Below are 25896 nucleotides of genomic sequence, written 5' to 3'. Positions count from 1 at the left end.
CACACACACACACACACACACACACACACACCAGGTCACCTCTCTGCCACTGACCCTCCTGCCAACCACATGGGATGCTGCCAGACAAACATTTTCCCTTCCCAGATTTCTTATTTATTTTCTTCTTTAACTGAGACTATACTGCACTATTACTATACACTGCTGCTATATACTGTGTATTTGAACCACTCACCACCACCACAGTAATACAAAAACAAGAACGATTGTCATAAGTTCAACAATATGACGGTTCTTGTGTTTCTCTGGTGTAGGACCGTGGTGTAGTCCCCCTGAGAGCCAGGCTGGAAGTGTTTCAAGTCCAGGCACAGCCGGCTGCTTTCAGAGTCCTGAGGAATCTTTCAGGGACTCTTGGTGCCAGGAGGAGGGCATCAGATGCCCCCCCCTCCCCTGCCCCCCCCCTTCAAACCCCCCCCCCCCCCCCCCCCCCCCCCCCACTCCCTCTGCTTTTAGCTCATCATCAAGGAATGAACAGACAAGTTTAGTTGGGAAAATATCAGTAAGAAAAACAGGCTATTTGGTGAAAAACCTTTCTCTCTTTCTCTCTCCTTCTTTCTCTCTTTCTCTCTTTCTCTCTCTCTTTCTCTCTGACATGCCTGTGTGTTGTTGGCCGTGATAGCTGATAGCAGGTTTCAGAGAGGTGATTCAGCTGGACGGAGAAGTCCACCAGCAGCATCCTCCTGTCAGGTGCCTCTCATCTCCTGACAGCCCACCAGCCAGAGCACCAAGCTGCTGCTGGGCCTGAGAGACTGACAGCCCACCAGCCAGACGATGCTTCAACTTTTTGTTTCCCTTTCTCATATCTCAATCTCTCTGTCTTGTGTGGCAAGATGCAGACGGGAAAGACTAGAAAAGCCCCTGTCGGTTTACACACTCTCTCTCTTTCTCTCCCCTTATATGTTTGTTGGTTCTCGTTCTAGGTTCAGCCCCCACCAGCGATTCTTAGAATTCATCTTTCTTCTCACCACATGGTGTTGCAGCACATATTCATCATGTTAGATGTGTTGCAGTGTCGCGAGTTAAGGTGGGGGAAGCTTCATAATGAATGGCTTTGATGGCTCTGCAATGGCCCGGCGTCTAAATACAGTAATTTAGAAAGTAGCTGTCGAGAGCTAGCATGTAGAGTCCAATCAGAAGAGTCATAGCAGTGGAGTCAGGCAGTGCAGTGGAGTCAGAGTGGTAGAGTCAAAACAGGAGCGATGTAGTCTAGGCCAATGGAGAACAAGAGTGGTACTCTAGGCAAAATAGTAGAGACATGCAGTCAGGGCTGTGGAGTCAGGGCTGTGGAGTCAGGGCTGTGGAGTCAGGGCTGTGGAGTCAGAGCTGTGGAGTCAGGGCTGTGGAGTCAGAGCTGTGGAGTCAGAGCTGTGGAGTCAGTGCTGTGGAGTCAGGGCTGTGGAGTCAGAGCTGTGGAGTCAGTGCTGTGGAGTCAGGGCTGTGGAGTCAGGGCTGTGGAGTCAGGGCTGTGGAGTCAGAGCTGTGGAGTCAGGGCTGTGGAGTCAGAGCTGTGGAGTCAGAGCTGTGGAGTCAGAGCTGTGGAGTCAGAGCTGTGGAGTCAGGGCCGTGGAGTCAGGGCCGTGGAGTCAGGGCCGTGGAGTCAGGGCCGTGGAGTCAGGGCGAGTGGAGTCAGAGAGAGTGGAGTCAAGAGCGAGTGGAGTCAGATCGAGTGGAGTCAGAGCTGTGGAGTCAGAGCTGTGGAGTCAGGGCTGTGGAGTCAGAGCTGTGGAGTCAGAGCGAGTGGAGTCAGAGCGAGTGGAGTCAGGGCTGTGGAGTCAGGGCTGTGGAGTCAGAGCTGTGGAGTCAGGGCGAGTGGAGTCAGAGCTGTGGAGTCAGAGCTGTGGAGTCAGAGCGAGTGGAGTCAGAGCGAGTGGAGTCATGGCGAGTGGAGTCAGGGCGAGTGGAGTCAGGGCTGTGGAGTCAGAGCGAGTGGAGTCAGAGCAGGTGGAGTCAGAGCGAGTGGAGTCAGGGCTGTAGAGTCAGGGCTGTGGAGTCAGGGCTGTGGAGTCAGGGCGAGTGGAGTCAGGGCGAGTGGAGTCAGAGCGAGTGGAGTCAGAGCGAGTGGAGTCAGAGCGAGTGGAGTCAGAGCTGTTGAGTGGAGTCAAACCACCCCTCTGTAGTAGTGCGTCGTGCAGAGGCTGAGGCCGAGGCTGCGGCCAGACACGGCTCGTAGACGAGCCGCAACAGGGGCCTCCTGTCCTCTCCTGCTCTGGCACGCATGCACATCAGTTATGTTTCAGTTCCCATGACTGGCTCGCTCTGCCACCCGCACTCAACCTTTCCTTTAATTCAACCTCCACTCCCTCGAAGACTTCCAAATTATCGCTGGAAGCTGCATCCATAACACACTTTGAATGCGACAAGGGTATTTCTCGTGCCCAGACATGTGACGCTTAATATCACACTGTAAAGCATTTCAATGTTAACAGAATCTTTTGTTTCTCTTCCTTTCAATGGGAAGATAAATAAAGGAAAAGGGAGAGGAGAAAGATTGGTGTTGTTGGGTGCCAGTCACCTTGATCAGTGTCATGCCTCAGGAATGTTGGGGGAGTTAAATGTTCTACCTACTATAGCTAAGATGAAAATAAGATACTGAACAATTGATTATACTACTACTGCAGTGTCATATTAAAATAATGTTTTCACAGAGCTCCCCCCCCCCTTCCCCCCCCCCCCCCCCGCCCCCCCGTGTGTGTTGTCAGATGACAAATCCATTGGTAATTGAATCAATGTTATCAGATTGCCTTGCCGGGCGTTTATTGGGGCACAACATCACTCTAGAACAACGGAGCATTAAATGTCAACCTTGTCTGACTTGGTCAGACGTTCAGCCATTCCGCATTCCTGACTAAGGGATAAAGCTGTTCTAATCCCTTTGACCAGGTAGTCAGAGTTGGCAGCTCGGTCTGGAATTCCTGTGGCATTCCGATTTGGGGAAGTTGCTAGGGTCTGGATGGACAATTCGCACAACAAAGGAGGACTCTCATTCAAAGAAAATAGGGTTTAAGTTCTGTGAGAAAGTCGGTCTGCCACCAAGATGGGTGTCATGTGGAATGTGACATATTTAGAGAGCTTTTGATTCTCAGGCAGCGGCGGCCTAGAGGGACCGACACGGAGGAGAAGAAGGGGGAGAAGCAGGGTCTCGGTCTCGCGTCCAGGCGGCGTCCAGGCTGACACACAGTGGGACAGGAGGGGACAGGATTGTGGGAGGGGTGGGGGGGCGTGGCGTGAGCCTGTTCTTGATCTCATGACAAGCCCGGCTGCAGTGCGACAGCCTGGCTAACACTGCCACCTGCCCGTTCAGCTCTAATACCTGCCACATGTCCACCGGGCTCAGCTCCACCACCGACCCAGTCACAGGGGGCAGAGCCTGGGTCTGAACACCACCGCAGACCCAGTCACAGGGGGCAGAGCCTGGGTCTGAACACCACCGCAGACCCAGTCACAGGGGGCAGAGCCTGGGTCTGAACACCACCGCAGACCCAGTCACAGGGGGCAGAGCCTGGGTCTGAACACCACCGCAGACCCAGTCACAGGGGGCAGAGCCTGGGTCTGAACACCACCACAACACAGCCAAGCCCCAGGGACAGCAGAGGTGCAGCTGCCTAACTGACCTGCCCTGTTGCACTTCAAGCAGACCAGTGGATTATGCCTTGAGGCTGGGAAAAGCGTGTAAAAGATGGGGGACCCACACACAAACACACTCACACACACACACACACACACACACTGGCCTTCCTTTGTGCTGTCTGTCTAAGCAGCGGTGGCTTTGGCACGAGTAAACAAGAAGCCTTCTGCTACTTCAACAAAAGACATTCATCTCTTCTACTGTACATGCCAAGGAGCATTCTTCTGGACTTGTTTGTGAGTCGGGTCTCCTCAATAAAGACCCTGTTAAAAAAGAATGGTGTCATGTCATAAAGTTCCTTAGCAAATCTGATTAAATGCATGCTTGGAGCCTGTCATAGGCTTCTTCTGACTAGACAGGTTGTTATAATATTTATACATTGAGACACTGATAACGTTAGTGCTTGTATAAGAAGGGGATTTTATTCTCTTTGTCCGAGAGGTCATTAACTCCTTCCGCTGATGTTATTAAAATACATGGATCCGTGCAGATAAAGTATATTAGGTCATCATGGTGGATAGTTTTTTGTAAGAAAGCTAATGTGTTACATGTGTGAGAACGTGTGCTCCCCAAGGCATGGCTTACACCAGGATGTGACAGAACAACAACGTTGAACTTGTCAAACCCATTACCTTTTAGGTTATCGTTAGCATAACTGGTTGACCCCAGCCTATCTGAAGAATTTGTCTCATTCCAATGTATAGCTTGTCTTGTTGTCACTTTGTCAGTGCTGCTGTCGGACATGGGTCTAAACCAAACAGAGGAAGGCAGTGAGATTAGGTTTCCTGTCTCATTCTCAAGACCTGAGATGTATATGAAGCACCTTTATCATGCATGTCTACCTTACATATTCTGCCATCTGGATCAGATGGACGCTGGTATTCTGGGGATGGTAGAGCAGACTGCACATCAGGAGGTTGCAGGTTCGAATTCCCTCTCTCTACATTACTTTGGATAAAAGATTCCAAATGAACACATTAAATATGGTAAAGTGAGCATCTAGAGGTCAGGACTGTCCAGCCTGGTATGTTTGTCACAGCAAAATATTGGTATTATAGTTATTATATATTCTGGGCTTGGAAAAGATTAGGCAGTCTGTTATCTGGAGATCGTAAAAACTCCTCGTCTCAGTCAAATGCCTTTAATTAGTCACACCTGCTAGCAGTGTTTGCTACCTCCATCGTCAGTTTTGCATAATCTCCTGTTGACTCCCAAACACACCAGCAGACTGATAAGCTGCAGCAGACATGTTGGTGAGCGTGTGAGTGTGTGTGTGTGTGTGCGGTGATTGGGTGTGTGTTTCCTGGACCCCCTGCTGTGTGCTTGATGCGATTAGACCCGCAGGCCTTAGAGCTGCACAGACATCCAGAAGGATCCTCCTCCCTGCTCTCTCTTTATATCTCTCATTATACCATGTCTCCCTCTCGCTCGCTCGCTTTCTCCCTTTCTTTCCTTTCTCTCCCTCTTTTATCCTCATTCCTTCTCTCTCCCCTGTGTGTGTGTGTGTGTGTGTGTGTGTGTGTGTGTGTGTGTGTGTGTGTAAGCTCTGGTCATGGACGCTGTGTTGAGGAGGGAAATGTAACGTGTGTGTTAAGACAAGTGTTGAAAGGATCAGGTGAAGATGCTCTCAAGTACATGTGATCAGTGGATGAGCACACACACACTGTCCTCACAGGCTCTGTGATACACACACTTAAAAAAGAGAGTATCCTCTCTCACTCACACAGACACACACACACAAACACTTGCTGGTTCCCATCCTCAGTGACTGCCTAGAGGAAAGGTGCCCGTTCCCAACAACTTACCTCCGCTCAGTTACCCAGAGTGGAAATCCCCCTCTGTCTGACAAAGAGGCCAGATATGAGACTGTAACGCCGGGCAGGGGAGGGGCTCAACCAAGCACTGATACTGCACTCACTTTTGTCTGAAAATCCTCAAGGGAATCCACCAGCAATTGTTGTGTGTTGTATGAGCCAGAGTATCCTCTGCTGCTTATGTGGGTTTGCGTTACTTGGTTGGTTTGGAGAGAAGGTGAAGAGACGACATGCAACAGGCGATTACGGGGGGGTTCATTTTCCCTGTGTTTGTCTCTGCCTTTATCAGCTGTGTTGTGGAGGTGCGGTATCAGGCCCCTGGGAAGCTCCCAGGCCGCGGCCCATGTCACCCGGCATTGCAAGTGATCGGCCTGTGTTGGAGTTTCCATGTGGAAACAGTGTTCTGTGTCTGGAGGGTGTGTGAGACGACACAGGGTTCTGTGTCTGGAGTAACTGAATCTTTGTTCGTTAATCTTGCAACATTGTTACACTGAAACACTCCTTCTACACAATGCCACTTTCCCATGACATTGTCCCCAAACTGCCAGTCAGCCAGAGTTAGCTAGTCAGAATCAGTCAGTCAGAGAAGCAGTCAGCCAGCCACTGAACCAGGCAGGGTGATGGAGCTGGGAGAAGGTAACACACATGTTCACATGACACCACTGCAGAGGTGCTGCTGCATGGCTTTGGGACTGAAATGGATTCATGTTGAACCCCTGAACCCTCTCGCTGTGTGTGTTCTCCTGGCTGTCTAATCAGGTTCTCTGTGCCACTCTTCAGAGGAGCAGGGCTGCGTATCTGCAGGGCTGGCAGGCTGGTCCAACCCTCACCACAGTACATCCAGCCATGGTGACCCAGAAGAAATACTGCCCTATCTCAGCTGTGAAGAATCAGCCAAAGACACACACACACACACACCCTGCACACAAAGACACAGACACACACACACTTTCACACACACAGACACACCCTGCACACAGACAGAGGCACATGCATTGTACAAACACACACTCTTTTTTCTTCATGTTTCAAAGACCCCATGTCTTTTGAATGTGTTCTTGAGTGCTTTCTTTAGACGGCAGGGCAGGATAAAGTCTGTGTTTCTCAGAATCCAATATGAGAGTTGCGCCATATTTCTGTGTTTATGTGGTTTAAAGCTTTTTTATGTATTCCGTGCACATTGGTCTGCAGCATCCTTGGCTCCTTTATGAGTCTTAAAAGAGAGAGAAGCCAGAGGGAGTAAACCCTGCAGGCCTGAAGCATGGGGAGGTCCTCTGGTGCGGAAAACTTTCAGATTGGTTTGGTTTGTTTCATTTGCTGCACAAAATAATGAGGATGTTGATCATTGTAATCTCCTATTATTATTATTATTATTAAATATATAGTCAAGCGAGTTATGGCGAGTCAGATGGCTGAGCGGTTAGGAAATTGGGCTATGAATGAGAAGGTTGCCGGTTCAATTCCTGGCGATGACGTTGTGTCCTTGGGCAAGGCACTTCACCCTACTTGCCTCGGGGGAATGTCCCTGTACTTACTGTAAGTCGCTCTGGATAAGAGCGTCTGCTAAATGACTAAATGTAAATATAGTGTTAGATGACTGGTGCATTGTAAACAGCAGGAGGTGTGTGAGAGGTCAGCAGTTGGGCTGAATGCTGATTCTGGCGCTGATATCTGATCATGACAAAGAAAATGGAGGGCAGTAGAGCAGGAGAAACATGGAAAAAAAGGACCATGTCCCATCTTCTAAAGAGGACCACATTTGCTGTATGGAAAAATCTGACATACCTGTACAGTAGGCAGTGTCTTTCTCAGAATTGTAATTGTTCCATCTGAACAGTGCCGGTTCTACTAGGATGTGTTTTGAAGTCTGCCTCTTCTGCTTGGTGCTGAGCAGATGGATGGTGCATGCAAATATAGTTATTTCTTTGTGCTTTTGAATATGTCAGCACACTTCCTCCTACAGTGTTTATCTACCACAAGGGGAAATGTTAGGGGAATTCTGAATCACTATTTAAAGATGCTTTTGTTTGTGAGGGTGTGCTGTTTGTCTTGTGTGTCCATTATGTTTTTGCTATCACTTTTATGCTGTGGTCTAATTTTGTTACACTTGGCTAATCTTTAACTGGCCTCAGGCCAGCTGGGTGAATTGTCAGAGCAAAACACAGTTAGTTTGTCCATGTGTTCGAGCAGTATACTAAAAACAGTCCAACGTCCACCTGCAGCAGGCTCCTTGCTAGGTCCAACAATCTTACATGAAAGTGTGTGCCGCATTTAGTCTCAAGCACTTCAATTTAATTGATCTCTCTGCCTCTCTCTCTCTCTCGCACGCTCGCTCTCTCTCTCGCGTGTGCTCGCTTGCCTCTCTCTCTCGTGTGATGCTGTTCTGGTGACTAAGCAGTGCGACCAGTCAAAGATAGTTGTCTCTCTGTTTCAGTCAGCATAGTCAGGCCTTCACAGGCTCTGTCCTCCCCAGCCTGCATAGTCAGGCCTTCACAGGCTCTGTCCTCCCCAGCCTGCATAGTCAGGCCTTCACAGGCTCTGTCCTCCCCAGCCTGCCCTGGGGAGGACAGCCCCAACTGAGCCAGCCTTGTCCCCTGCAGCCTTGTCCCCTGCAGCCTTGTCCCCTGCAGCCTTGTCCCCTGCAGCCTTGTCCCCTGCAGCCTTGTCCCCTGCAGCCTTGTCCCCTGCAGCCTTGTCCCCTGCAGCCGAGCTGCTTCATATAGGGGGCGTAAATCCACTGGAATTGCCTTTAGATGGCGAGCAAGAAATATAGCGATGCAGGGAGGAAGCTGGGTTGAAGGAAGATACTATTTTGGTTGAACAGTCCCATTGTGTGTCTCTCCCTGTGTCTCTATCTGTGTCTCTCTCTGTTCCTCTCTCTCTCTCTCTCTCTCTCTCTCTCTCTCTCTCTCTCTCTCTCTCTCTCTCTCTCTCTCTCTCTCTCTCTCTCTCTCTCTCTCTCTCTCTCTCCCTCCCTGTCTCTCTCTCCCTGTCTCTCTCTCCCTGTCTCTCTCTCCCTGTCTCTCCCCCCCTCCAGTGTTCCTTGGTTAGATTGAGAGGTTAACAAAGAAGAGATCCTGCTGATGTCAGGTCTCCGTAACTGGGCCCGGTGTGGTCTGCTTAGTCAGAGACGTGCTCCCCTTAACACTGACAGACCCAGAGAAAAGCCTAGAAGCTCTTTTCGCGGATGTAAGAAGGAAACACACGTTTGGAGAGAAATCATTATTCAGGAAATGACGTATTGACACGTTATAAGCACGGCCGGGACACAGCCTCACTGTGAACACACATTTCAAGGTTTGCAAATGTGTCTTTTCCTGTCATACTGCAGTTAGCTCTTCATACATAGTTAGCACTGTGGGGGGAAAATGGGTACGTGATCTGTGGCCTAACTCTTACTTCACCTCACACAGAAGGGGAGGGGGGGGGGCTCTGACGGCAAACCCGCCTTCTCTTTTTACATTTACTGTTTAACCTAAGGATTACTGCAAAGTTGACTACATTTGACATTTAGTCCTCCACTGCAGGCAAGAAAGTGCCATTATGTTGTTTTTGTTCTGAAACTGGTAGAGCAATAGGAATGCTAGGGTTATGATTCGGCACTCTCACCTTGTTGAGGAATGGAGGGACCTGATGTGTAAACGTTTGGAGGACTGCCTGGTTTGCTACTGAATACAACTACGTGCCTTAGGCCTCAGGTCCTCAGGCCCTCTGGTCCTCTGGTCCTCTGGTCCCCATGCCTCTGGTCCTCTGGTCCTCTGGTCCCCTGGTCCCCATGCCTCTGATCCTCTGGTCCTCTGGTCCTCTGGTCCTCTGGTCCTCTGGTCCTCTGGTCCTCTGGTCCCCTGGTCCCCTGGTCCTCTGGTCCTCTGGTCCTCTGGTCCTCTGGTCCTCTGGTCCTCTGGTCCTCTGGTCCTCTGGTCCCCTGGTCCTCTGGTCCCCTGGTCCTCTGATCCTCTGGTCCCCTGGTCCCCTGGTCCTCTGGTCCTCTGGTCCTCTGGTCCTCTGGTCCTCTGATCCTCTGATCCTCTGGTCCTCTGGTCTTGACCCTGTATTTGCTGCTGGAAGGAAGTGCACGCAAACAAGATGGAGGCTTTAGTTTAGAACTGCATGTGCTTTCCGTCTGTGTCTCTGTGGAAAAGGTGTCACACGCACACACACGCACACACGCGCACACACGCACACACACACATCCTAGGCCAAGTCAGCACATTAACCCCGGCTTTGCACACCCACATGTTTTTGTTGTGCTTGTCTTAGCGACTGTCTGTCTTTCCTGCATGCCTTCCTGACTACTTGCCTGTCTGTCTATATTTAAGTATTTCTGCCTGCCTGCCTGCCTGCCTGCCTGCCTGTCTGTCTGCCTGTCTGCCTGTCTGTCTGTCTGCCTGTCTGCATGTCTGCCTGTCTGCCTGTCTGTCTGTCTGTCTGTCTGTCTGCCTGTCTGTCTGCCTGCCTGTCTGTCTCCGCCTTTCTGTTGTACAGGCAGTAGGCCTCCTCAGCTGGACGGTACATCACATGACGATACGTCACATGATGTCAGTCAGGCCCTGTTCGAAGACAAACACAGAAACAATGTAGTGTTCCTGCTGGAGGTCTGGGAGGAAGCAGTATCCTAGGGGTCACACACACACGCATGCGTCCATCTGAGAATGTGAGCCAGACAACCAGTGTTCCACAACTTGAGGGTGTGGGCATGATCCAGGCCTGGCATGAGTTGAGGGGGAACCATGGAGGAGATGTAAGTAAGAGAGAGAGCAGAGAGCCTCTCTGAGGGGCATGAGGAACAGAACACAGGGAGCAGAGAGCCTCTCTGAGGGGCATGAGGAACAGAACACAGGGAGCAGAGAGCCTCTCTGAGGGGCATGAGGAACAGAACACATGGAGCAGAGAGCCTCTCTGAGGGGCATGAGGAACAGAACACAGGGAGCACAGAGCCTCTCTGAGGGGCATGAGGAACAGAACACAGGGAGCAGAGAGCCTCTCTGAGGGGCATGAGGAACAGAACACAGGGAGCAGAGAGCCTCTCTGAGGGGCATGAGGAACAGAACACATGGAGCAGAGAGCCTCTCTGAGGGGCATGAGGAACAGAACACAGGGAGCAGAGAGGGATGTCTTTGGGAGCCTAGTGAGGATGTGGAAGAAGAGAGTGAGGAGTGGTGTGTGCGTGTATGTGTGTGTGTATGTGTGTGTGTGTGTGTGTGTGGTTGGACAGTTACCTTGGGAAAGTTTACAGCTCGGCCCGGTATCTGGACCTCACCTGGGGACAAATACCACATAGTAGCGAGAGGAGGGCTCTCTGTCTGTCGAAGCAGAGCTGCTTGCTGGAATGTTTCACTTCCAGTGGAAAATGTTTACAGCTAGTAGCTCTCTCTCTCTCTCTCTCTCTCTCTCTCCTCTCTCTCTCTCTCTCTCTCTCTCTCTCTCTCTCTCTCTCTCTCTCTCTCTCTCTCTCTCTCACACACTGTCACTTCCTTCTGTTCTGTCCTCACGTGTGTCAGCGTAGGGTTTAACCTGCAGCGGTCCACAACAGCAACAACAGCAGCACAGCTCCCGAGCGTCTCACATGAAGCCTCACTGCAGCCTCTCCTCTCCTCCTCAGTGCAGCCTCTCCCCCTCACTGCAGCCTCTCCTCTCCTCCTCACTGCAGCCTCTCCTCCTCAGTGCAGCCTCTCCTCTCCTCCTCAGTGCAGCCTCTCCTCTCCTCCTCACTGCAGCCTCTCCTCCTCAGTGCAGCCTCTCCTCTCCTCCTCACTGCAGCCTCTCCTCCTCAGTGCAGCCTCTCCTCTCCTCCTCATTGCAGCCTCTCCTCTCCTCCTCACTGCAGCCTCTCCTCTCCTCCTCACTGCAGCCTCTCCTCTCCTCCTCAGTGCAGTCTCCTCCACAGTGTGATTGCTCCACTGGTTTGGTTATGAAGAGAGTTTCCCCTTCTGTCTGGTCTGCAGGGGTCACATGTGCTCAGCCTTAAAGAGCCTGCTGGCTGGACCCAGTCAGGATTCAGTTCGGACACACTTTCTCACACACACAGTGCAGAGAAGGTTAGGTTATACGTTCCGGGTGGAGAAATGGTCAAAACCATGGGAGTTGACACCTGTGGAGCATTGTGACCTGACCAGCCTGACCACAGCTAGTGTGTGTGTGTGTGTGTGTGCACGTGTGTGTGCATGGGTTTAGGTCACGTTTGGAAATGTTGACTTTTGAAATGGGTCCAGAGTTCAGAATCCACGGTTCCCATGACTAGAAGTTTCTGTGTTTTTCTCTTTCTTTCTTGGATGATTGTTTCTGCTGTCTCATGCTACAGTTTGGTCCTTGTGTGTTCACTCCAGTATTTATAGTCTCCAGTCTAAGTGTCGTCATGGTCACATACGCAACAGAACAATGTGAGGGCTAAATACTGCGTCATTACAGCACTCATGTCCCTTACAATACCCAAGCGTGTATATGTGTGTGTGTGTGCGTGTGTGTGTGTGTGTGTGCGTGTGTGCGCGAGGGCTCTTCATAGGTCCCCTGTTAAATGCGGGTCGCCACTAAAGCTCTCCCGTCTCTTCAGTGTTCCTGATGACGGGAGGTTCTTGGAATTCACTTCTTGTTCTGGAACACAAAAACAGTGGGTTTAGAGAGGGAGAGACGGGGGGGGGCAGACCACCACTGTGAAGACCCCTCGGGAGAGGGGGGGGGGGGGGAAGGACGTTGGTTAGAGGGGCCTCTAACCAGGACCAGTTGGTGTCTTCCTGCTGCTCGCTCTTTCTTTCATTCATTTTATTTCTCTCTCTCTCTTTTAGGGGGGTCTGTTCCAAGGGGAGTCTGAAGTTGAGGGGCGCGGAGCGGAGGGGGTGTAGCTGTGTGTGTGTGTATAGGTACTTAGCCCCCCCCCCCCCCCCCCGCCTCAGATTGATGGAGAAGGTGCTGCCCCTGCTCCCTCATCCATCACATACTTTATTTGTGTTTTAGAGGAAAAAGAAAAAAACAGAGAGGAAAAGAAAATCTTCCCAAAATATCAGCAGAGTGGGTGGGAGGGGCAGTTTCATCACCCCCCCCCCCCCCCAACTACCACCTTCATTGTAGCAGATGCAGGAAAGACCGTTTTAGCCCCACGACCTTCTCTCCATTCTCTTGGCTTGAACTCGGATAACAAAGGAGAGATCAAGCAGACTAATGGAAGGGCGGATGGATGGAGGGATAGAGGAACAGGGTTAGATTCAGCCCCCAGTACAGAGCCAGGTTCCTGGTTCCACCTCTTCCTCGCACCCATCCTCCTCTTCTCATCTGTGAGCAACATGTAGCTCTGTTTCCTGTTTGCACCCCAAAATAGAAGTAGTGGCTTGTGGGATAAAGGAATGTGGCGTTTGAGTGTCCGAGACCTGTCTCTCCCTAAAAAAACAAGTGATATTACCTGATCCCAGAACCCAATCGGTCTTATTCCCAGAGAACACTTCTAAACAAAAGAGTAAACTATCTCTGCAATTCATCCTATTTTCTAGCCAGGTAACTAGAATATTTTACATTTATGATTTTAAACTCCTGTTGGCGGGTCTGGCTAGGAATTCTCTTGCTCTGTGTTTTCCCAGTCCTCCAGCAAGCAGGGACAGCCAGCCCAGAGCCACAGGCCTCTGCTCCATCTCCTCTCCCCCTTCTCAAGTCTCAAGTGCTTGGAGGAACACATGTGCTGTAGAGAAAGCCCTAACGCAGAGATCACTCCCCTTCACTTCCAGTGACCAGACCCCAGATCGCCGGTTTGAATGGGAATGGAAGTGAATTGAAGTCACGGTTTTGTGATGTTAAATATTAAAAGAGAAAAAAGGGTCCAGGTTGGCTTATCTTGGGAAAGGGATGGTGGCCAGAATGAAGGGAAGGTGGATTGTTTTCTGTGAGAAGCTTTCAGGCCTCTTTAGGAACCCTCTGTTTAGAATCACAAATGGCTTCAGTTCTGCACCTGCCTCAGGTCTGGTCAGTGGAGGAATTCAAGACCTGCTTAAAGCCTTCATGGTGACAATGACTTTCACCCCCGCCCTACTCCCTCCCTATCTGTGTCTGCAGAATAAGAGAGTAAGGCGTTTGTCAGTAGCTGTGGTGTCCAGGACATTAGGTTCATATGGACAAACACAGTCTCCCCTAAAGGCCCCTAGAGTTGTGAGGCGTCAGAAGGTAATGAATGTGATTTGTTTGGACATTATTTTAACTGTCCTTTGATCAAATCCGGATGAGAGATGTCACTTGATGTGCCTGACCCTCTCATGTTGCAGTGATGTGGTCCTCGTGTTCTGGGGACTGAGAACCACATCCCGGAGCCAGGCCAGAAGATGGGCTTTGTCTCAATGAACGGCCTGTCTTTTTGACATCAATGTCATCAAGTTCTAGGATCTCATCCAAGCCCCGGACAAGTGGTTGTCGGGATCTTCTGAATGTGGCACTATTTCAAGCTTTGAAGTTCAGTTCAAGCTGAGAGATTCTCGCCTCTGATTGTGAGGGTTATCGAACCCTACAGTATGTTACTGTTGAATTTGGCGAATCCCAGGCCATCCACAAGAGAAAGTGAGTTGAGTCAGATGAATGAGCTTTAGGACCATGACAAAGTCTGTTTTAGAGTTGTCCTGGCCCGGACCTGACCTACTGGACATGATGCCTTGATAATGGGATGGAGAAGGAGGAGATTCTTGTTGTGTCAGTAGCCTTTACTTTCTATATGGTTCAGAACCTCTGTGTTAGATCATCCTGCTGTACTATGATTGTTAAACCCAGAATTCCCTTTGACAGAACAAAAGATGGATGGCGGTTGAACTATGTGTGTGCATGTGTATGAACACTCACTGAACACATCTGATCTGTGTTCTGACTCCCCCCTTACAAAAGACAAAGAGGAGAGAAGGAGGAGTTAGACTGGGAGTGGTGGGATGTGGGGAGGGAGTGTAGACACAGACAGGAACAGCAGAAAGACTGGCTTTAGTGGGAGACAAGGAAGGAGCTTCTCCATGCCTGGTGTCCATGGGAGAAGGCTCATGTGTGTCACGTGTCATCTAACATCCCATAATGCACTCTGTCATATTATTGTGTCTTCTGAAAGAGGATATTGCAGAAGTTGGAGGAGGGTGTTTGTTTGTGTGGGTGTATATATATGTGTGGCAAAGAAAAGATGAGTGTATTTGTTGAATGTGTGTATGTGTGTGTGGTTTTCCTGAAACCCAGGTAGTGACAGGGAGGTTTTCTGGGAGTGTCTCGTAAAGAAACAACAGATCAGTCATCTTGAAAGAGTCGTTTTCTGACAGCGACTCCATTTTAAGTCAGCAAGAAATGTCTGCAGTAGCCGTCTGCTTCTAATCCAGATTTTATTAATCACGATGGACTCTTGTTGCGTCTGGTGTTGTGGTGCAAGGTGGGCTGTAGCCATGAACTCATTGATCCTGCCCATCTCTCCCCAGTCAGTAGGGGAGACAGACAAATGCTGCCCATCCCGTCAGCTTGCTTGCATGGGCATTGAGGTAGATAGTAATTGTCAATGTGTCTGTGCCAGTGTGAGGGCATGGTGGGCAGGCTGGCTCATTACTGCTTCTCTCTGTGGGATAGAAGAGTCCACTGCACAGAGGGACAGGGGCACCAACACACACACACACACACACACTCATAGTCAAATTGGACACACAAACATACACAGAGACATATAAACACACACAGACACACAGAATAATGACCTGTCATAAGCTGAACCTATACAGTCAAGGCACATGCTAGATTCCGGGTCTAACTCATGGTCCTTTGTTAACTTTATCCTCCTGTCCACAGGGGGCATTCAGAAGAGGATGTATCTGTGAAATACCTGAGACAAAGAGGAGGGTGGTCCAGATACTGCCACTCTGAAGATGCTGAGAGAGAGAGAGAGAGAGAGAGAGAGAGAGAGAGAGAGAGTGAGAGAGAGAGAGGGGAGAGAGAGAGAGAGAGAGAGAGAGAGAGAGAGAGAGAGAGAGAGAGAGAGAGAGAGAGAGAGAGAGAGAGAGAGAGAGAGAGAGAGAGAGAGAGAGAGAGAGAGAAAGAGAGTGAGAGAGTGAGAGAGAGAGAGAGAGAGAGAGAGAGAGAGAGCATTCAATGTAAAGGAGAAAAAGAAACCTCAGGTTTCCATCCATCTGTCCAGACCTGACTAATATGAGGACTGAGGCTGCTTGGTGACCCAGGGAAGGCCAGACTGGTCTCCAACGATGTGCTGGCAAAGTAAGTACAAAGAAACAAAACCCTAAAGGTATAGTTCACCTCACAGAACAAACATCCTTACACATGTCCTTTAACTCTCCATCAACTGGGAGTTTAATCAAATCAAACTTTATTTCCATATCCATGTCACAAAGGACTTGACAAAGACCTTTTAGCAAGCCTCCTGAACCATCAACATCACCACCACAACAAATACAGTATATTGTTTGTAGTATATTATTGTTCATCAGTACATGTGCAGATTCAGTAAACTAGTGTGTGTGTCAGAGTTTGTTGGGCCTCCGCCTCGTTTCAAAAAAGGAGGAAATGAGTTTTTCCATGCTCCTGTGCCTCTGCTCATTTATCACCCCCATCGTCACCCACGAGGAGGGAGGGGAGGTCTGCCGGGCGATCTGTCACCAGGGCCCTCCATGAACAGTCCATGTCACCAGGGCCCTCCATGAACAGTCCATGTCACCAGGGCCCTCCATGAACAGTCCATGTCACCAGGGCCCTCCATGAACAGTCCATGTCACCAGGGCCCTCCATGAACAGTCCATGTCACCAGGGCCCTCCATGAACAGTCCATGTCACCAGGGCCCTCCATGAACAGTTCATGTCACCGCGGTACTGGGCTGCCACCGCTTAAACTGAGGCCTCTCCTCATTGGCTGTGGAAACTGGCATGTTCTGGGTGGAAAACAAACTTGAGTTTTAGACGCCACCCTCTCAGTTCGTGCTTTTAGTAACCTTCTCTCTGTCTTGATACACACCTCCCGGTATGAATGGTGTGGCGGTAGATCAAAGGACAAGGCACTGCAGTGATGACTGCAGAGGGAGTCTGTGACACCCTGCACAGTTCACCCAGATATAAGAACTTTACTAGCTGTGAAATGTGAGAATGCTCTCAGCCACGACCTCTGGGGACAACTGAGGTGCTTATGTCCTCCTGATCACTGCGGTTGTCACTTGAATGGTCGCAAACTCTGCCTCAGGTTCTCCATGCAGCTTTCCCAGTCCTGGTTACTTTAGTCCACAGTAGTGGTGCTCATAGTAGCGCGTTAAGAGGCCAGCGTGTCAGAGGTTGTAATGAACGTGTCCTAATGGCCCTCTGCGGAGGCCAGCACGGCAGACAGATGTAGTCCAGGTGTCCGACAGGAAAGATCTGACGCTGGAACACACAGGGCTGGGGTGCGTCACTGCGCTCTGGCGCAGGAAGTGAAGGTGCAGGTTAGCGAGTCAGAGGTGGAGATGTGAATGTGTGGAACAGGAACAGAAGGGGGGGCGGGGGGGCTGGTCACCTGAGACCCTGCAGGGTCAACAGACAGACAGATAGAATCGAATAGAAAGAGAAACTTGATTCTATAACTTACTTGAAAAATTATGATCTCAAAACTATCCATTGTTACACTTTTGCATTATATCAATTCCAGACCTCCTTGCTGGGTAATTGAGTGATATGATCACCTTTCCATCCCTGACCCTCTGGTGACATCATGCTTGAGCCAGAGTTTCCCCTCATGCAGCGATGGAAGGAAGCTGCCTGGACATTTAAATGAGCTTCTGTCCTCATCATCATGCAGTACCGACCTTCCGGTGTCACCTCTCCTCTCTCTGTGACAGCACCAGCCCAGAAATAGAGGCCCCTGTCCGCTGGCTTCGGCTGGGCAGGGCTGGGAGGGGTGTGCCCTTGTTGTGATTACCTGGCCCTGAGAAGGAAGGGCATTCTCCCGAGGACTGTTGGAAAAGCAGTGCAGGCTGCCAAGTGACATGATTAGCACTCAGGCACTCCTGGGTCAAGTCCCAGAGCAATCTGGGGAATTCCATTGGCATCCGCCAGGACTACTATTATTACAGCAGTAGGCCCAGCAATACCGGACAACACCAACAACATATACACCGTAGCAGTGCACTGGTAATGTTCTCAGTAGTGTACCATGTCCATGGACGGGCCCCTGGGTGGACTGAGTTTGGATGTTGGGGCTGTACTGTAGCGTGTAGTGTTTGTCCAGTAGGATGCTTGAGCAGAGTGCTGGTGTGTTGGCTGCAGACGGAGAGGGTGAGCTCAGCCAGAACAAGCACACCACTTAATGGGTCGGAACTGGGGCTTATCTTGGCCATCGCCTCAACAAAAGCTATAATTATCTGCTAAATAAACTCTCCCTCTTGATTGTTAGACAAATAATGCATAAAACAGTTCCAGATAAACGTTATTCTGTACTGTGCTGTAGAGCGAGCGAGAGAGAAAGAGAGAGATCGAGATCAAAGAAACTGAAGTTTTGTCCAGTAGTCAAAGAAGAGTCCTGCAGCCAGTGTTCTCCCATGAATCATAAAAAAGAAACACCTTATATAACAAATTATTATTTGAACACATTCTTTGTTGTTGCTCTATGAAACATGAAGAAGAAAACAATCAAGTGTAAAACGTTCCCCTGTATGTGTGTTTTTCCTGTATGACTCAGGAGGCTCGCTTTATATAGGCCCAGACATTATTTTGGGCATTTTTTAGCCAGTTTACCTCCCACCCCTCCTATTCGTACTGGCTCATCTCCATAAGGGCCGAGGAAGCCTGGCACTCGCCTGCAGCTCTGGGCCAGGCTTGGGCAGCTGGGATCTGGGGGTGCTCCCCGCAGAACTGCAGTGTGCTGGCAGTGTCCTTCCTCCCGCCCCCGCCACTCTTAATTCTGCCTTTTACTTCCAGCCAGCTTCAGAATACAATACAGAGGAGCCCTGTGCTGTGCGGCAGACACACACACACACAACACACACACAACACACACACATTTACAAGCAAATTGAAAGAGGACAGGAGACCAAAGGCGGAAAGAAGTAGCAGCCGTCTCTCAGATGCTGGGCTTGGCTTTGTGTGCCACTCGACACAGACGGTCGCTCACAAGAAGATAGCTGTTGTTTATTGTTGATGCCAGGACCCTCCACAACCCTTCACGCTCTCTTCATCAAAGAGCCTCAGTCAAGGGCCCGGACCATGCTCACAGGACCATGCTCACAGGACCATGCTCACAGGACCATGCTCACAGGACCATGCTCACAGGACCATGCTCACAGGACCATGCTCACAGGACCATGCTCACAGGACCATGCTCACAGGACCGCCAGGACACTGTGGTTGCTTATGCTGTGCTGTGCTGGTCTGTACTGGTCTGAACTGGTCTGGACAGGGTTGGACTGGTCTGGACATCGTTGGACTGGTCTGGACAGGGTTGGACTGGTCTGGACTGGTGTGGACTGGTCTGGACAGGGTTGGACTGGTCTGGACATCGTTGGACTGGTCTGGACAGGGTTGGACTGGTCTGGACTGGTGTGGACTGGTCTGGACAGGGTTGGACTGGTCTGGACAGGGTTGGACTGGTCTGGACAGGGTTGGACTGGTCTGGGTATAGGTGTTAAGTAGCTGAAGTGCACCTGGTTGGTCAGGTGGAACTCAATCAGCGTCTGTGTCTAACACCGTCCTCCCACATGAACTCCACCCTCACGCCCCTGAAAGCCTCAGCTGACAGCCTCTTAGCCTCTGGCCGGTTGCAGGTTCTCAGCTGTTGACAGCAGTTTGAAAAAAAATCCTTCCTAATGGTCCATGAAAGCAGTGATTCACTGCATAATTATTATTGTTTGAAGCCTGGTAAATCTTTCAGTATGACCTCAGCATTGTGCTTAAAGAAACCGGCCCATTCATTTCACACTGAGTGAGTGGCAGGGGATTATTTTCGTACACTTGTCCTCAGCATTCCACTCGTCCTGACTTTAAGTTGACTGGGTTCCCTAAATTGATTCTGACTGGCTTTGAATGTGCCAGAGCCTGGCCCTAAGTTATGGTCTCAGGGCAGGGAGTGGAACATCAAGGTTGTGCTACAGTTCAGAAAGCCTGCCGTCCCATGCACGCACGCACACGCACACACACGCACGCACACACACACACACACACACACACACACACAGAATCACCCGAGAGAGAGTGAGCAGATGTGATGGGGAGAAAGAGGGCACAGACTTGGACAGGGTTCTGGTCCATGATTACGTCTATTGTTTTTCCACTGTTGGTTGTGATGACAAGCTGTTTGCTCGGCCCCTGCATGTCTGGTGCTCCCCCCGGGATCACTCTCAGCTCAGCCCGCACCCCGAGGAGAGAGGCCTGTGCCAGTGGCAAGGATGCCAGATCTCTACCCCCTGACCTGGTGGTCCAGAGGCTGATGTGCCCAAACTGGGGGCCAACAAGCCGAGGCTGGTTCAGGCCTGCTTTGTAGTAGCAGTGCTGTACTGTAGCAGTGTGGTCAGTTATCTTGTCTAGTTATATGCGTGTTGAATTGTGGCATTCTGCTCCCATCTGAGTTCAAAGAGCACATCATTGGCTTCAGCAGAATCACTGGCAGTGTCAAGAGACCCAGATTGTTCCATTTTACTGCTGCCCTGTTATCTTCACTGGCTTAAGTGCAATCTGATTGGCAGCAACAGCCATAATAAGCCTCTCTGAGTGGCTGGAAGTGGCTGCAGGTGGCACCTCATTGGCTGGATGGATCACCTGTGCGTCTTATCTAAAGTGAAAAATTCTACGAGCTGACAGGTCTCTGATGTCTCAAGACCTGGTCTGTCTGTTTCTCAGTTGGCCGGAAGCATGTACAGTACGGTACAGTACAGAAGACCTATCAGCTGTAAATGCTCACACACTCCATAAACCTGTCCGTGACTGAGGCGCACACGGCTCACTGTAAAAACCCTCTCCAGACGGGTCGACTTTCTGTTAGATAACCCTTCTAACGACCTCGTGGATATTAGCTGTTGGTATCTCTGTTCTCCATCAGTTACTGGAGTCAATGTAAACACCAACCTCAGACATGCATGTGCTCGTCACTTAGAGTGCAGGAGCAAAATGTTGAAGTTACAGGAAATGTGGGCTGTCAGCAAAGAACTCACTTTTTTGGCGGGAGGACGGGAATTAGTTCATCGGTTTTTGTTTGCCTTTGAGAGTCTGTGGAGGTCTGAGAGGGAAGAGCGGTTCTTAGACAGATGCTGCTATATGGAATGTAACATGAGAAGCACTGAGAGAGAGGGGGAACAGGAAGTCTTCAGTACAAGCTTTCTCTCTCTCTTTCTCTCTGCCTAAATGTCTCTCTCTCTCTCACACACACACACACACACACACACACACACACACACACACACACAGTACAAACAATCATGCACTTTCACTCTGTCTCTGGTTTTCTCGTCTCTAAACCTCCGATCTTTAATCTCATCCAGATTTTTTTTCCTTCTTCTTGACGTTATAGCTCCCGAGCGCTGTTCGCCAAACAAGCGTGGGAACCGTGCGGGCCGGCCCGCGCAGGACCTTCTGCAGCCTGTAATGATGCAGCCGCCATGACATCATGCGCACATGGGGAGGATAGCAGGCTCTCTGGTGACTCTGCCCTGCGCATGGGGAGGATAGCAGGCTCTCTGGTGACTCTGCCCTGCACCTCCTCCAGAACACCAGCGGCTGAGCAGGACACACACACTGCACTCCTCCCATGGAAGTCAGATGCTCTGAGGGGTTCTGAACAGTAATCTGCTGTGTGTGTGTGTGTGTGTGTGTGTGTGGGGGGGGGGGGGTGTCTAAGTGTGTGTTTGTGTGAGGTGGGGGTGCACCCACAGGCCTCTGACAGAGAGAGACAGGAGAGCCTGGCATAGCTAAGACGTCACGTTGCTTTCATTCCTAATCTGACACCATGCTTGAGGAGAGCAACTTCTTTCATCTGCGCCCCGACTTTGACATTAAAACCAGAGGGCGTGTATCCGCATTGTACTTTGGGATTTCCTGCATAAAACACGAAAGCAACTAGTTCATCTAAACGGCTATAACCTGGTTTTCTATAATAAGTTAGAATTATCATGAGAACCAGGAGGTTTCTTTGAGGTTCATATTGTATGTATGACCGCAGTGAGTCCTTGCATCTGGATGTGATACTTTCTTTTTCTGTTTGTTTTTTGCGCCACTTGTTTTTCACGCTCACCGTACCTGCTATGTGCTGCTATGTGATTTTGGCAGAACAGGGAAACACTGTGAAGTGTCTGTAGCAGGCTTCACTCTTCTCAAGATAGGAAAGAATTGGTAGGTGGGGATGTTTTCTGTTGTCTCAGTAAGTCATTCCAACACAACAGAGGCAACATGAACGTGTCTGGAACAGAGGCCACACAAAGTCTCTGATGATGTGCGAGATGGGATGAGTTTCTAAACTCACTCATATCAAATGATTGTTATGAGAGCGTATGAGAGCACTCTCGCTCTCAACAGATGAAAAAGATGAGCAGTGATAGGTGAAAGCCGTGCAGAAAATGTGATGACTTTCACAGGCTTGGTTTACTTTAAGTTCCAGTGACGAAAGCCAACACTTGTCTTTTAGATCTTGAAAACTGCAAGTTGATAAATGAATACAAAATGAATACAAAATATATGTTTTTGCTGTGGTACGTACAACACCAGGTGAAATATTTGAGAAGAATCAGATTCCCAGTGAGGATGATATAAAAGTATGCACAGAGCAACTACTGCCATGGACATCAATCTACCAGAGATGGGAAGTAACAAAGTAGATTGTTCTGGTATCAGTACTTTACTTCACTATGTCTTTTTCTGACAACTTTTAACTTACACTCAATTATTTACACAAATATCTGTACTTTCTACTTCTTACATCATGCACAACAAACGTAAGCTAGTCTATGAAGCTACCATGCGGCAAGGCAGAAGACAACAAGATAAAACTGTTTTTTCAACTTTTTGTGTCTCCGTCTCTCTCTTTCTCTCACTCGCCCACCCCACACAGGCAGACCCCGCCTCTCTCTTTCTCTCACTCGCCCACCCCACACAGGCAGACCCCGTCTCTCTCTTTCTCTCACTCACCCACCCCACACAGAGACAGCTCTGTATCCCACTTCCTGGAGTGCTCTGATTTCACAGTACAGTTCATTGTATCTTGCTACACACCAGGTTTATCCTATCCTGTAAAAATGACATGATCAGCTGCTCCTAATCATGTCAGGTGGATAAACCTAGTATGTGAAACATGAGTAGTGCAGTGATGGGATATAGACAGTGCAACTGAAAATTAACCATGTAAACGATGGTTGTCCCAGACCCTTGTATTCCACTGTATGAAAACATCCACAGCCCTATTCCTGATGGATCTGCAGGACACAAACCTGCTGTCAGTGATGTGATCCGGGCCTGAACCAGGGGTCTAAACATCATTAAGTCAAGACTTGATCTGGGCTCCGCAATACGCTCTCAATTACCCCTGGTTCAGGCCCCTCACACATGCATGTACGCACACACACACACACACACACATTCCCTCTCTCCCACTTAAATGAAAGTCAGATTCCTGTCTGGGCCCCCATGCGCCTGTCTGTGGCTGCAGATCTGTTTCCTCCGCCAGGGAGAGGGCGGCCCCCCTACGGGGAGAGTGGCCCCCCTACGGGCAGAGCGGCCCCCCTACGGGGAGAGTGGCCCCCCTACGGGCAGAGCGGCCCCCCTACGGGCAGAGCGGCCCCCCTAAGGGCAGAGCGGCCCCCCTACGGGGAGAGCGGCCCCCTTACGGGGAGAGCGGCCCCCCTACGGGCAGAGCGGCCCCCCTACGGGGAGAGCGGCCCCCCTACGGGGAGAGCGGCCCCCCTACGGGCAGAGCGGCCCCCCTACGGGGAGAGCGGCCCCCTACGGGGAGAGCGGCCCCCTACGGGGAGAGCGGCCCCCCTACGGGGAGAGCGGCCCCCCTACGGGCAGAGCGGCCCCCCTACGGGCAGAGCGGCCCCCTACGGGCAGAGCGGCCCCCTACGGGGAGAGCGGCCCCCCTACGGGGAGAGCGGCCCCCTACGGGCAGAGCCTTCAGAAGCCTGGGCTCCTGCTTCTCTGGTCAGTGCTAATTGACCAGATGGGGAGACAGACGGGGAGACATGGCTGTCAGATGTGCTGAGCCGACCTGGGTCTGCCTGAGCCTGGGCCTGCCTGAGCCTGGGCCTGCATGGGCCTGCCTGGGCCTGGGCCTGCCTGGGCCTGGGCCCGGGCCGGGGCCTGCCTGAGCCTGGGCCTGGGCCTGCCTGGGCCTGGATGGATCTGGGCCTGGGTGGGAAGCTGGTGCTAATCTGCAACGGGAAAGGCAGGAGGCACGTGGCTTGAACCAATCAGCCAATCAGAGTGGAGGGGGTTTGGGCCTGGCCACCTCTCCCTGCAACCCCTTCCTACTGAAGCTGCTTGTGATGACATTTGTGACAGAGAAAGTACTCGCATTTTCCTCTTGAAGGGGAAGGGAGATCTCTATTGTTACCGACTGGTGTTCCAACCAAGGTCTTGTGTCTTGTGTGAGAAAAGAGCAGATTTAGGAATCACTTGCACATATGTTCTTTTGAGGCTCGTATGTTGTACGGCACGGATTTCTGTACCAGGTCTGTCTTGGAGCATACTGTACAACACTTAACTGATACTCTAACCACATGATGCTGTGGTATTTTCAAAATGTTTGCATTTTGGGAAGCAGTGGAGTGTGACTGGTTTTTCATGAGGCAAATCCTAATCATGTGCGTCTGGAGAAAGACTGAAGCAGAGGGAGAGAGCAGGCCAGGGGGGACGTAAAGCCGTGGACCTGGGTGGCCCTGGGTGGCCCTGGGTGGACCTGGGTGGCCCTGGGTGGCCGAGGACCTAGACGTCAGCAGTAACAGCTCCTACCTCGTTGTTGCTCCGACAAGAAGTAGAGAGGCGTGTTTACGGTGTGAGTCTGGAGTCACCTAAACACACTGTGCTTAGATATACTGTATGACCTGGACCAAAAATAGGAGTTGAATGCTCTGGAATAATATTATTATTTTTTTTAAAGTATTTTATGCCTGTTTTATACAGAACATACTGTAAATACAGTGTTTAACACTTTCTGGACTGTTCCATTGGTTACGTTATCAAATCTAAAGTGTTTAGTCGGCTTTTGCAAATATGTGTTTTTCTTGTCCTCAGTGCCTCGCGGTGGCCTGCAGGCCAGCTGATATCGCAGCACATTCTCCTGAGTCACCCAGTGCAGTCCGGAACACTGTATGAACACTGACACAACCCACTTGTACTCTGCTCTGCTGTTCAAAGGCCTGTGAGGGTGCTCTCCGGAGTTCTCAGGCAGAGAGGACAGGAGTGGGTGGCCATGGGTAGCCTCTCAGCCGGCACAGGAACTGGCTGCTCCAATTCGGGCAGCGGAAGGCCCTTGCCGTCTCTGTTGGACCTTGGGGGTGTGTGTGTGTGTGTGTTTGTGTGTGTGTTTGTGTACGTGTTTGTGTACGTGTGTGTTTTCTTTTTTTTCCTCTCCCCTTTTACCCAAGGACTTTGTCCTCTCCAAGGTGTGCAAGCCAGTCAGCTGAAGAAGAGAGAAAGAGAGTGAGAGGAGGGCAAGAGAGTGAGAGAAAGGAGAGAGGGAGAGGAGGGAAAGAGAGCGAGAGAAAGGGGAGAGGGAGAGGAGGGAAAGAGAGCGAGAGGAGGGAAAGAGAGCGAGAGAAAGGAGAGAGGGAGAGGAGGGAAAGAGAGCGAGAGAAAGGAGAGAGGGAGAGGAGGGAAAGAGAGCGAGAGAAAGGAGAGAGGGAGAGGAGGGAAAGAGAGCGAGAGAAAGGAGAGAGGGAGTGAAATAGCAGAACTGAAGTGTGAGGGTAGGGGCTGTGTAGGAGGACTGCAGAGGCAGGGACGAGGTGAGGCAGGGACAGGAGAGGCAGGGACAGGAGAGGTGAGAACTGTAGAGGCGGGGACGAGGTGAGGCAGGGACGAGGTGAGGCAGGGACGAGGTGAGGCAGGGACGAGGTGAGGCAGGGACAGGAGAGGCAGGGACAGGAGAGGTGAGAACTGTAGAGACAGGGACGAGGTGAGGCAGGGACAGGAGAGGTGAGAACTGTAGAGGCAGGGACGAGGTGAGGCAGGGACAGGAGAGGTGAGAACTGTAGAGGCAGGGACGAGTAGAGGCAGGGACGAGGTGAGGCAGGGACAGGAGAGGTGAGAACTGTAGAGGCAGGGACGAGGTAAGGCAGGGACGAGGTGAGACAGGGACGAGGTGAGGCAGGGACGAGGTGAGGCAGGGACGAAGTGAGGCAGGGACGGGGAGAGGCAGGGACATTACATTTACATTTAGTCATTTAGCAGACACTCTTATCCAGAGCGACTTACAGTAAGTACAGGGACATTTCCCCTGAGGCAAGTAGGGTGAAGTGCCTTGCCCAAGGACACAACGTCATTTTGCATGGCCGGGAATCG

General features: G+C 50.8%; 1 protein-coding gene across 2 annotated transcripts in view; it reads left to right on the top strand.

The window, feature by feature from the left end:
• The window catches only part of ccnd2a (cyclin D2, a), a 110602-nt gene that overhangs the window by 26104 nt on the left and 58602 nt on the right, over nucleotides 1-25896 (top strand). The window contains exon 2 of one of the 2 annotated variants that reach the window (XM_062462754.1): nucleotides 15235-15657. The exons of the other annotated variant lie outside the window; for it this stretch is intronic. Coding sequence (XP_062318738.1) covers nucleotides 15645-15657 — 13 coding nt within the window. The 5' untranslated portion in view covers nucleotides 15235-15644. The remainder of the gene's footprint in view (nucleotides 1-15234; nucleotides 15658-25896) is intronic. 2 annotated transcript variants of the gene reach the window in all.

The sequence above is a fragment of the Osmerus eperlanus genome, chromosome 5 (assembly GCF_963692335.1).
Source record: "Osmerus eperlanus chromosome 5, fOsmEpe2.1, whole genome shotgun sequence".
NCBI classification, from domain to species: Eukaryota; Metazoa; Chordata; class Actinopteri; order Osmeriformes; family Osmeridae; genus Osmerus; species Osmerus eperlanus.
This window is presented reverse-complemented; position numbering and strand designations above follow the sequence as displayed.